This window comes from Lycorma delicatula, chromosome 4, assembly GCF_047948215.1.
Source record: "Lycorma delicatula isolate Av1 chromosome 4, ASM4794821v1, whole genome shotgun sequence".
In the NCBI taxonomy this organism is placed as follows: Eukaryota; Metazoa; Arthropoda; class Insecta; order Hemiptera; family Fulgoridae; genus Lycorma; species Lycorma delicatula.
Genome location: NC_134458.1, coordinates 204,434,778 through 204,448,098, shown reverse-complemented (window position 1 = coordinate 204,448,098; position 13,321 = coordinate 204,434,778). Strand labels below are relative to the sequence as shown.

Below are 13,321 nucleotides of genomic sequence, written 5' to 3'. Positions count from 1 at the left end.
TATTATACAGTCTATCGAAGTATTGTATTACTACGGAGGTCATGAACATTTCCTGTATATTTAAATTCACAATCCTACAAATCTTTAATCAAATGGATGGCGGTAATGAATGTTCTGTATGCAGAAAAACACAATTGTAAGTCAGAGAAGGTAGTAGGTAGATGAGAGATATTAATAGGGAATTTTCATATGCTGATAGTGGCAGCATTGAGCGGCAGCATGCTTTAGGAGGGAGGGGAATACGCTGTCTGTGTCTGGTTCTCCTCAGTCGACAGTTCCCTCGTCATCGTTGCACGCTGTTGTCGCGATCGGCCGTTTGGTTGTGTTTGTGTTTCAGTTATGTATACCGTTCCCTCTGGATTCTATCGAAGATAATATGGGTATATTACGGACCGCTAGACTTCGTATTTGTTTTTTAAAATCTTGATAACGTGATGTGCGATGCGTAATCGATTTCGTAGTGTGTTGTGTGGTTTTATTGTATAAACGGAGTGTTTTTTTTTTTGTTAATTTCTTTTATACAAATCTGTGGTGTGTTATTTGGTGTTCATAATGAATATCTACACTGGGAAACGTCCCTATAATGTGGCCTGCCGTTACTGGATTTTTTTATTTTTGTGATTATTACCGTAATAAAATTTATGATTGTTATTGGGAGTGTTTTCAAACAGATTATCCATTAATTAATATAAACGAAAACTTTTTTATTATGCGGCGATGGTACCGCGGTAGCGGGTAATGTCCCTGCGTGTAACAACGGGAGGTGGCGTTTGCCTTGCCCCCGGGGAAGGCTCTCCACAAAATCAGCAACCTCAAAAGCTTCCCGCCGCTGTGGCCATCGTCACTCCACAGCGTAGTAATTCCCTCGACTTCCTTAATTTTGAGGAAAAACGTCAGATTATTGCTTCATCGTTATCGTTAACGGATTTTTTACATCACAGCGGTTCGGCTACCAGTCCATCTTCACCGACTTCCGGTAATATATATTTAGGTTTGTATTCTGATTTAGTAATTCTGGTTTGATAAATAAACTCTGATTTTTATACTTATAATTCAATCTCATTTTTTGATGACGGTCGATAAAAAATTTAATTCCTTTCTTTGTACAAATGCAAGATTAGCGGGTATGAAGCCAGTTAGGATATTTTGAAGTGTGCAGAACGCGAATCTTAACGTAGGTAGATAAGATGCTACGTTAACAAGAATTGTTTAATTTCATTTTTTTTTTTAATGAAACTGAAGAATTATAAATCAATTTGTTTATTTTATTTTATACGTTGGGGGACAGTTAGTCGTAAAATGTGGCCAGCTAGTGGATGTGGTTAGCATGCTAGTGCATCAGTTACTCTGGTTCAATTCTTGGCAAGGAATTTACATTTATTTATCTTTCATTTCTTTAGTCTCATCTTCCTCGTCATAATACATAGAGTAACATATTCGTATAGTAGTAACATATTATTTTGTATAAATAAATTATCACTGTTCACTTAAAAAAATGATTTATTGAATGTAGGGAGGTAAGTCGTGAATGACTGTGCTGCAGAATTTTCCATTTTTTGAATATTTTAATTCGAACAACTGGGAAGATCTGGAAAAAAATTGTGGAATATTTTCTTGATGACTTACCGCTTAAACCTTGACAGAAGTCGGTTGAAAGAGAAAATAAACCACAGGTCTACTTCTTTTTAAGTTCCTTTTCTTTGCCGATAATAAATCAGTTTCATTTAAAAAAAAATTAAATTAAGAATTTTTATTATAAAGAAGTATAAAATTTACCCACCCAATTTAATTTGGCGCCATCTCCGAGATTGAATAATAGAGATAGTTTTTTGTGCATTTTGTTTCGATATAATTTATTTTTGTATTTTTTTTATTAAATATTTTAAAGATATTTTGATAAAAAAAAAAAATGGATGAGAAAAAACGACGTTAAATGACTGCAAACGGAGCGTTAGCGAAGTCTCTTATTTTACTTATATATATATATATATATATATATATATATATATATATATATATATATATATATATATATATAATTTCTTTTAAAATATATATTTTTAACCAAGTTTTTAAATTTATTTAATTGAAGATTTGCATGAAATAATTTTAATGTTATGATTTTATTCTGCATATTATATGCTATTACAAATACATCAAACTAATATTAAATAATTATGAGAAAAAGTAAAAATTAAATATCTCGAAAACGTCTGCGTAAACAATGTAATTCCTTCTGTTTAAAGCAAAAAAAAAAAAAAAAAACAATCACGGAATTGATGCGTTGGTCGTGAGTAGTCCTTGAACTAAATAAAAAAAGTACCTTCTATTTTGTGTTTAAAGTTTGTTTAAATAAACAAATATAGCTTGAAAGATTGTTTATTTTCAAAAAGAAATTGACTGCTTATTATTGGTGTCCAATTCTTTTCACAGTCGATTAAAATTTCAAAATATTACGAGTATATAATGTTCTTTAAGCCATTACCGATCTAGGTAATGAAATGACAGTACGATCATTTATTTACTCGTATAATAATATTTTGTTCACTTTTGTATGGTGTATTTTGACGCTTTATACCTAGTATATATTACATTCTACGGTAAGCAGAAAATTTCAGTAACATGAGAAATTTATTTGTCGCCCAAGCAATTCTATTTTCAGAATGTTTACGGTTTGTGTTGTAGCAGCGGTTGTTAATTCGGTATTGTTTCAAATCGGTTGATTAAAAATTAAAAAAAAGTCAGTCGTAATGCATTTTTCATATTAGTTAATTACGTAGTTTTATCGATACGTTACTTTTTCTATTTTTAAATGTATTTCCTCGACACTCGTACATAATCATCCTCATTCATCCTCTGAAGTATTATCTGAAAGGTAATTACCGGAGGCTAAGCAGGAAAAAGAAAAGAAAGTGAATGATTCTATCATTTCTCTCTCTCCCGATTTGCGTATGGAATGTTAATTGATATGTTAAATATAGTTACAATTTTAAGAAGTCGTTATTAGATACGTAGGAATTCGAATGCAATATTTGACGAATAGTCGTATACCGTTATACGCAACTTTACAGTCTGGTTTATGGATGCATTGTCTTAGGCGCACGCGTTGACTACTCGTTGTGTTTTGTTGTGTGTGTGTGTGTGTATGCACGCGCGCACTTTTATAAATAATATAAAACGCACCGTTTTATACTCCTCCTAGTCGTGTCAGCAGTCAGACTATGTTATTTTCATCAGACAGACGTAACAAAAAACTAAATTGTACAGAATGCACGAAGACAGAGTTGTTTTCGAATTTGTCCGGTTACATTCTTTATTGTATATTTATATTTACTGCGTTGTGTTGTCTTTCTTTGCCCTCAGGTGACTTAGTCAGTTGCTTGTTGTACTGTATAGATAGGACGACTTGTGTATCGTTCGTTTTCTTTCATCCATTTTCTATACTAAATTTGTTTTGTACTTATATTTCTTATGCTGTTATGTACCTCGTACTTTTTGTTATATGATTTTTGTAAAAAGGCTTGTTTAACGTTTTGTTTAACTTGTGCGTGTCGCACAACGTTAAACAAATTAGTGTGGATGTCAGGCTTAAGTGGTGGAACTAAATTAGTAAACGGTGTTCATGGACTAGTACCGTATTCGTATAATTATCTGTATTTAATTATTAAAAAATAATTTGTAAATTTCGTAGCGTATGAAAATGCCATGCCTGACCGGGATTAGAACCCACGACCTCCAGTTGAAAGTCCGAGACGCTGTGCTATAGAGGCTGGAAATAATAATAGTACCTAAGATGATTAATACCGATTTGTGTGGTTGCTAAACAAGTCTGTTTTTATGGAGTTTATAATTAAACAGTCCCTGCACTTTCTTGTAATTTGATTTTTTACGGTTTTTTTTAAATTAAAAATATAAGGGCAAATAAGGCAGTTTTAGGATAGAGGTTGAAAGAACTGAAAATTTTGCTCCGCAATAGGAGTGGGTGGGTGTGCTTTGCGGATGAATGTTTCCCAGAATTTGTTTGTATGGAAAAATAGGACACCTAGGTAAAATGTTGAGCAGTGTACTGTCACAGAATATAAAATTAATAAAAATGAAATAAAAAATGTGTAAAGTTTATGTTAATTCATTTAAAAAGTTATGAAATCATAATTAAATATACGAAGAAAGGAAATAATTATAAAAATAAAATTTTACAAAACTTTAATGGAATATATACGATATTGTTTTTTTTTACATAAAAAGAGATGCAGAAAATTCACCGGTTTCTTAACGGGAAAAATTTGTTTTGTTTTTTATTTTTAATTTATTTGTTTATTGCGGTTATAGGGAAAAATATATATTTCTTAGATTGATTTTGTTGTATATTATCTTAGGTAAAATTACTTATAAAATTATCAAAAGACATGTTTTTAATTGTAACCGTTTTTCCCATCTCTTTTTCCCTCCATTAACACGGTTATATTATTTTATTTATATTAAATGAAATTTTATAATAGTTACCAAAATAGGAGTAGTATTTAAGTGGTTTGGGCATCAATAACATTGGGTATCCATTACTAAGATTCTTCGTGATTTCAGTTAAACCACGAAAAAGGTGACAAAAAAGGGCAACAAAACCTTTGAACTTAAGCTTAATCGTGTGTCAACATGTTCATATTATTATTTGCCCTTTTCGTTTTCAAATTAAAAGTTACATTTTAGTAAAAAAAAAGAAGAGAAATAGTTTCAGCTTTTAAAAATTCTGTAACATTTTTTTTTTCAATTGCCGATCTCCTTGGTGGAGTAGTTTCATCCCGAGGTCCCTGGTTCTAATCTCGATCAGGCATGACATTTTCCATACTCTAAAATTTTCCATTCTGATATTCCCACGCACAAGCTTCTGTGGTGAATTAATAATCGATCGATAAAAAACCATTCTAATTTTAAATATAGGAATATTTTAGTGTTTGAGTCGTTAAAAAATTATAAAAAATACGCCTTTGGGATTTCCTCTTTTAATTGTTTATCGTTCGAGTTTTCAGTGTTATGACTAGTTTAATGCTCTTACCCGTTTCTTATTTTTTACGCAATTTATTTTTTACGTCCTCAAAATTATGTCGTATTTATAAATATTGTGGTCCATTATAGGTTTTACCTTCTTTCTATTAATCCGTCTTTCCAAATTAATTAAACCTCAACGTCTGGTTATAAACTGTTAGAAGGCGAATCGTTTCCTTATAAAATTTTATAATAAATTTTTCCTTCATCAGACTTATTTATTTCAAATTTTATCGACTCGAATTATTTTCAACGTTCTCTAAAAATACTACTTTTCTAACGTCTCTACTGTTTTTCTTTTTGTTTTTCATGTGTTTATCATTTAACAATAACATAAAAAAGTTCTATAGCTTCCTTTTATTTTACTTAAGTCGACCGAACTTTTCATGCGGTTGATTTTTTACTTCTTCGCATTGCTTATTTTGTTTGCTGTTTCCCTTATAATTCACGTGGGATTTTTATTGAAAGAAGTAAATTTATAAAAAAAAAAATATTTTATCAAATTAAATTATAAATTAAAATTTAATATTTCTAATTCAAAGTTTCCGTTAGAATTCGAATGCGACTTAAAGTTTTTACAACCGATTATTCTTGTCAATCTAACTTTAATCGCTGTTAATTTACATAGAGAAGTAAATTAAAAGCGATAACTTATTACACCGTAATGAACACTTTATTGTGAAGTGAAACTCTTTTTACTTGCTTGTTCATCAGAACTCTTTGCGGTGGTTAATTCTTCGATTCAACAAGTAAATTTATCTCTGTAACGAATAAACCACTGATTTTTGATAAGTTCCTTATTTTTAATTATTTAATTACATATTAATGCAAGAATTATGTTTTAATGCAAATATGAATAAAATATTATACAAAACGAATTTAAATAAACTTTGGATAATAGTGTTATTTTATCTATTTTTATTTGTAATTTGACAGTGTACCGTGTAATCGACTGGAAAAGTGTACGACTGCTTGGAAAAATTAGCGCAAATGATAATAATCGAACCGATTTGTTTCGATATTATAAAATTGTATACTGTATGGTTATACTGTTTGATTTAATACAAAATATATTTATCTACTTCCAACAGTAATTCTAGTTTAGTTTTGATCGTTGCGTGTTCTGCGTTATAAATTTTCTACCGAACGTTTGTTGTTTATTAATACGTAATATATATTCTACTAGAATATTTTAACTATGCTCGAGTAATTTGCCCTGTAAACCGAGTTATATTAATATAAAATTTGTGGTTTTATTTTGCGTTGTTTTCATGACAGAAATGTTTCGTTGTTATCAGGTGAACGTGATGTAATGTATCATGTCGTCAATTACTATTGTTATTTTAAATTTTAGTTAAATTATTCGTTATTCGTATATTTTATTTTGTATTCTAACCTTCTAATTTCTTGTTTAATTAAAAAAAATGTGCTGATAATTTTAAAATAGCAAATTAAATTATTATGTTAATTGAAATCTATGTTACGACTGATATTAATTCTCCTAACTGAACCAACCAATAATTTTTTCTCACAGAATAGATTGACTTAATGAGATTTATATATATATAAAATGCCGTTGTTAATGTATGAATAACATTTATATAACATTATTATATAACATTTTATTAATATAATAAGTGGTAGTAGAAGTCTTGGTTTTACCATAAATCGCTGCAGGAATTACATCAGAATTTCATGTTGAACAAACATTATTGTACTGTATACTGTGCTGCTCATCCTAATGTAGATTTACGAAACATTGAAATTTAGTTTCTCCCACCGAATACGAGTTTAATTTAACCGCTTGACATGGGAATAATAAACAAAATAAAATTTGTTTACCGAGGTAAACTAATAAGTTACATTTTACAAGAAATTGACTTCTTCGGCTACAGCTAAAGATGACTTCCTCGGCTACGACTAAAGTGCACGTGTAAATTTGATGCAGGATATTCAGTTCATCGCCGATAGTTGGAATGAAGTGAAAAGTTGATTCTATCGAAAGTTGCTTTGCCAAACTGGTGTTTAAAAGTCAATGCCAACGATGATACTGAAACAATCGATGCTGATGACAATGATTACGTTTTTTTGCAGGACCAGGTTTAAAATTTTGAAGAGTTTTCAAATATAGACGAAAAAATACAACGCTCTAATGAGAATGAAACCGGTGATGAAGAAATAATTAAAAACATTACTGGTACTCGACAACTGGACGAGATTGAAGAAGATGAAGACGAACCCGATGCCAGACGCGTATCTATACAAGATGCAAAAATATTCATTGACGCACTTCAGCAGTATTTTATACAAGAAGGCAGTGAAGGAAGCCTGCTAGAAGAACTACGAGTGTGAGCGAAATTAGTAGAACGCCAAGTATTAAAAACGGGACGACAAAGCAAAATAAAAAACTTTTTTCAAAAAGTAATAGACATTAAAGTATTTTTTTAATGTTACTGATCATAAATAGCAATCATTACTCTATTTTGTTTATCAATTGTTTTCTTTTATTTAATTATTTTTTTTTTTAATTACGTAAGATTACAAAAACTATTCAGTAATGCATTGTACCAGAATAGGCCTGTTTTTATCTGTAGCTATGTAATGTAAAAGGATAGTAAATATTGTATTGTATTTTATTAGAGACGTATTGTACGGTAGAGTATTAACATTTTTATTATGTTGTAATTAATAGCATTGTTCATCTATCTTAACATTAGAAATAAAATTCAGAATAGTTTATCGCTAATTACAGCTTAATAATTAGAATACACCCGTATATCCTATTTATTCATAACTCCTGATTTTTCGTTAATATCGCTTAATAGGGCCATTTAGCAGCGGTCCCGAAGTGGTCCGATTATCCGGAATCTACTGAATATATAAAATTTGTGGCTCGAAAATCTTCAAAACTACTTGATGAATTTCATTGAAATTTAGATGTGCTATAGTAATGTATCTAAAATTGTACATATGAAAATTTTATGAAGATTGGTTGAGTCGTTCTTGAGTTACGCTCAATTAAAGGTCAACAACAGATTTAAATTGGTGTATTTTTCATACGCGCTTATGCAGCGACTCAGATTGGCGAGTGATTTTAAACTTGATGCATGTGTGTAGGGTCTACTCATTTTATACTATTTCTTCAAATTGCGGTTGTAATAATTTAATTTTCTTATTAACAGAAAATTTATTTTAAGATTAAATTAAAAAAAATTATACTTCCTTCAGTTTTCTTATTTAACTTATAGTTTGTATATTGCTTGCAGAGAAGATTTCACAAAATAATATAATATGGTTGGTCTTGCTCTACGAATAACTGCGTAAGAATTATTTTTCTTCAGTATGAAATAAAAAAAATCTGATGTGGACAACACATAACTTTCCTTGTACGCCTATTAAATTACATTTACATATTTTTAAAAAAAATGAAAAGTACATAAAACTTTATTTCATTAAAAACTTATAATATTTTTTTCATTTTTTTTATTCATCGTAAAACGTTTTTTACGAGAGGTTAATAATTTATTAATAAATCAATTTATTTAAATTAAAAAAAGAGTTAAAAAATAATAAAAGGAGATGAAGTCTGATTCGAACCGATGTGCCTTCCCCTAAAATCCAAATATTTCGTTAATTAAACTTTTACTTGGCTATAACTCTGGAACCAATGAATATAAGTTCCACTTATGATGTACCGTTGAAGATCTCTCAATGAGGGCTTATTACTGCAGTTGAGGGAAAGTCCAAAATCTAAATGTTTTTTGATTTTGGGCTTTTTTGGACACTTTTGGTTCAGTTTATTGCAATAAAAATGGGAGGTGCTGAACTAGATTTTACAACAGTCCTAAATCCAAAATTTCAACATTCTGCGGCTAATAGTTTTTTAGTTATGCGAGATACATACGTACGTACAGACGTCACGCCTAAACTAGTCAAATTGGATTCAAGGATGGTCAAAATGGATATCTGGGAACCGAAATTTTCGCGATGATAATACTTTCTTTACTTCGTACAAGGAAGTAAAAATATTGTTCCTCATATTATGCAGTTGGTCATGTTAAGTTAAAACGCTATTGTTTAAACAGTGTCATTAATTTTAACTTAATAGCAACTGTTTATAGGTAACAAGGAATTCTGAATCTGAAACAGGATCCTGTAAATACCATAATACAGCCCATACGTAATGCGTCATTTAAAATCTTCGCCACTAAATGCGTGTGGTCATATTAATAATGTACAAAATTTACCAAAGTAATCATCTCTTTTCATTGCTGATTGTGATACTCTATCAAATAGTTGAATAAAATTCTATGTTGCATAAATAGAAGAAGATTATTTAAACTTCGTATAAAAAGTATTCATATCCTCAGGAGGTCGAGTGCCTCGCGTACGGCACTAAAAAATTTTAGTTGTTGGAATAACGATCTACTAAGTATTATTTTGATGATTATCTTAAAACTTATGATAGTTTACGGTTTGTTATGGTATAACAATTTTGTGAACATTTCCCAGGATTAATTGCCAGGATAATCCTTAATTGCCACTTAATCTTTTAATGACGTATGGATTTTGTATGATTGTTTTTCTATAATATTTTATGTATTTATTTTTCTTTAGGTGATTAATTAACCGTGTAAGCTCCTCGTAGTTTAAACGTATGAATATGATACTGTATGTAAACTTCCAAACTTGACCGAGTTATTTAAAACCCGGTCAGGGTTATGTGACCCTATCTGTCGTTGAGAAACTACTGCACGATGGAGATAGGCGGAACTGTGTTTAATTTTGTTATTTTAATCGAAAATAATTATCTTTTTTATGGGTTAAAACTCTGCCTAAAGTTATTCGTTGTATCCACCTCTAACTTATAAGATTTTAATGTAATTACATTCATGAAGATATTGATACATAAGAATATGACGCAGCTAGCTTCACATCAATACAGGACATATTTAGTCGTATATACTTTGAGCCTTTGTGTTTTTTCCCCATAATGGTTTTTTACGTTACGTATTAGTAATTGCTCATGTTTAAACTAATCGGTCATGTTTAAACATGTTTAAATTAATTGTGGTCATGTTTAAACATGTCTGATTTCTTAGTACATTGCACAATATTACTAGATTTGGTGTCGCCGTCTGTATGTAATCAGGCTGGTCTAGTTATTGCGCTGTAAAGATGTTGTTTCGTTTCGTTAATTCAGTAATTATTGCAATTATTTATTATTTAAATTTATACATTTTATTTATTGTCGATTGAAAATTACATATACAATTCTATTCAACTTATTTATCCATGACGCAGCTAGCAAAAGAAGCCCTGAGCGCTAGCCGCGAGTTCATAATAACAAGATGATTATTAAAAAGAACTAATTAAAAATACAAAATTAAATAAATGAAGATACATAAAAATTCAAATTGAAAAATTAAGTTAAATATTAAAAGAAAACATACATAGAACCAGAATGTAAAATTATTTAAATTGACATTGAAATCCGTAAAATAATATACAATAAATTCTTGATTTAAAGACTGAGAAAAAATAATAATTTCATAATGGAGAAATAAAAACTAATACCTTATAGGATAACACGTAAGACAAGAAGAAACATTGATAAGATAAGACAGCTGAATCTGTATAAATAAAAATGTAAATCCTAAATCTCCGAAAGTTCTTCACCAATTTTTTTAAATTTGGACACAACGTTGCATTCGAATACGCGAGTGTTTTTATGTACCTAAGATGTCACATCTGTGACAGGTAAAAACATGCTTTTTTTGAAAACCAGCGCTATTTGTTGGACGTAAAAGCGACATACGCTATACTAAATATTTTACGATTCCTTTTCACTGTTTCCGATACGTGTGTCCCCTATAAACTAAAAAACTACAGGACCGATTTACGCGCGGGAAAAGAGGGAGAAAGGTAAAAAGGGAAGAAGGGGAAAATGGAAAAAGTAAAAAAGGGATAAGGAGAAAAAAGAAAAGTAGATGTGTGGGAAAGAGGAAGGGAGAAAGAGAAATGGGCGAATGAAAAGGGGGAAATAGAACACGGTAAAAATGAAAATGGGAAAAAGAAAAGGGAGAAAGGGTAAAGGGGAAAGGTTAAATTTTGTGAAGTTTCGAAGTGTTCATTTTGTTAATGTTTTTTCAAACTTTAAATTGTGTTCATTTAATCTATATATATACTCAAATCTAGATATAGCGAAGTATTGCCGGGGTCTGCCGGTACGAATTTATACTTCCTTAGCGTTCACTTAGATATTCGCAGTTTTATATATATGTAGATTTTCTAATATTAATTTTTTTTGTCGTTTGCTATTCATTATAATATGTTAAATTCATTTTTATTAGTGTGGATTATTTTTGTATTTCAATTTGGCAATTTAAAATATATATTGCGTTTCATCCGTGTATCTACTTCTTTGATCAGATTACTTTTAAGTATCGGACGTTAAAATGATCAAGCGATCGACGTTAAAATGAAATGAAATAATTTGTGTATTTATTTACGCGTTGCATTATTTTCGTGACATATACTTGCCTCAAAGTAGGTACATTAAATTCTTCAAATTAGCGTGTACCGGAATATAACCTCGGTCTACCGAGAGTTACTTTAATTAAATATTTCTGGAAAAATAAATATTTTTTAAGACGGGTATCATATGTTCCTCCCCATATCTCGATTCCGTATTGAAAAAGCGAATGAGCATATGAAAAATATATAATTCACTTCAAAGAAAAGCGAGTTATATATTTTAAAGTGAACTGTTTCAAGATATTTAATTTTTTTTTATTTTGTAAAAAGTATGTAAGGTATTTAGTCTTAATGTAAGCACTGTACGTGGACATTCCATTTCATTTGATCGTCTGATATTATTAAGAGATATTTTATCGACTTGACTTCATCTATCGACTGACAACGACAGTTATTGTTTATCGATTATTATTTACTATATGTAAATAATAATTTACTGAATATGTATGTAGGTTTAGTTGAAGTTCACGAGGGGGTTTGCCGGTTTCAGTAGGCGAAATAGATACATATTTTGTCTTATTTACGTTGAGCGTAAGAATATGGCTTTCAAACCAAGATTTTACCGTAAGTAATCCACGGGTAGCACTGTTATATACTTCATTCCACGTCTCGCCCGAAAAACCAAAGCTGTGTCAATAGCGAAAGATAATACGGTACCATTAGGAAGGTTCAGTTTTAAAAGGTCTTTGACATATTTTAGAAAAAGTATTGGCGAGCGAACAGTATCATGTGGTAGTCCGAAGTTTGTAGATTTTCTGTTATCATTGACATCATTTAAAGTCAGAATTTGAGTTCTACCTTTAAGTTACAGGGTGCGGCACGAAATGATGCGACATTTGGTTTTGTTAAAAAGCATTTATTTGAATCGCAATACAGTGTTTACTATATACCTGGAAGGTTATGTTCAATATCACCACCATCACGTCTAGCAATTTCAACATGAACTCCTGTGTCGTTAGTAACTCGACGACACATATCTTCTGTTATCTCGATGCACGTCCGATGATCAGCACTCTCAGTTCCATCACTGTTCAAGGTTGTTTAGGGAAAATCTTCCTTCTCCTTTAGAAATCTCCGCCGAAAATAATCTCATGGATTCAAAGCAGGACTATTCGGCGGCCAGTTCTGTCCCCACGCAAAACTATTAGAAAATCGATTTGAAATGACATTGTGTTAAAAATTTCCTGTAGAAAGTTTAAAACAACACTAGCTGTGTGCGATCTTAGCTGAGCCACTCGGCTAAAATCCCAAGAAATCCCGAGTTGTGGTGCTGCTTTTCTTGTTCATTTGCCCGGGCTCCTCAGCAACGCTGCTCTGACAGCTTCGACATTCTGCGGAAAACGAACATCGGCCGGCCGTTCGCGCTTACTCTGAAATACAGAAACCATCATTATTAAATTTCTGTGTGAGATCTTAGCCGATTAACTGAGCCACTCGTTTTCTAATCGTAACCCTTTTGCAAGAAGCTGAGCAACAAAATTATTATGCTGCATGTTTAGATAACGTTCATTGTCTGTTCAAAAAAGAATGGTCCTATTACTCTGTGACATGAGATAGCGGCCAGTACCTTAATTCTTAGAGCGCGTGTGGATTTTCGGAAGCCCAAAAACGCACATGTTTTTTTAACAACCCATCTAGGTGAAAATGTGCCTCATCTGAAAACCAAACATCGTTCAACAATACGTCTTGGTTCACAGCCCGTTCAGCGAATGTCATTTTTTGATGTTTGTTGTCAACTGTTAAT

At 30.9% G+C, this 13,321-nt stretch overlaps 1 protein-coding gene across 1 annotated transcript in view; it reads left to right on the top strand.

The window, feature by feature from the left end:
* Nucleotides 1-283: 283 nt before the first annotated feature.
* LOC142324229 (phosphatase and actin regulator 2) overlaps nucleotides 284-13,321 on the top strand; it is an 878,850-nt gene continuing 865,812 nt past the window's right edge. Inside the window, exon 1 of the mRNA XM_075365060.1 lies at nucleotides 284-991. Coding sequence (XP_075221175.1) covers nucleotides 739-991 — 253 coding nt within the window. The 5' untranslated portion in view covers nucleotides 284-738. The remainder of the gene's footprint in view (nucleotides 992-13,321) is intronic.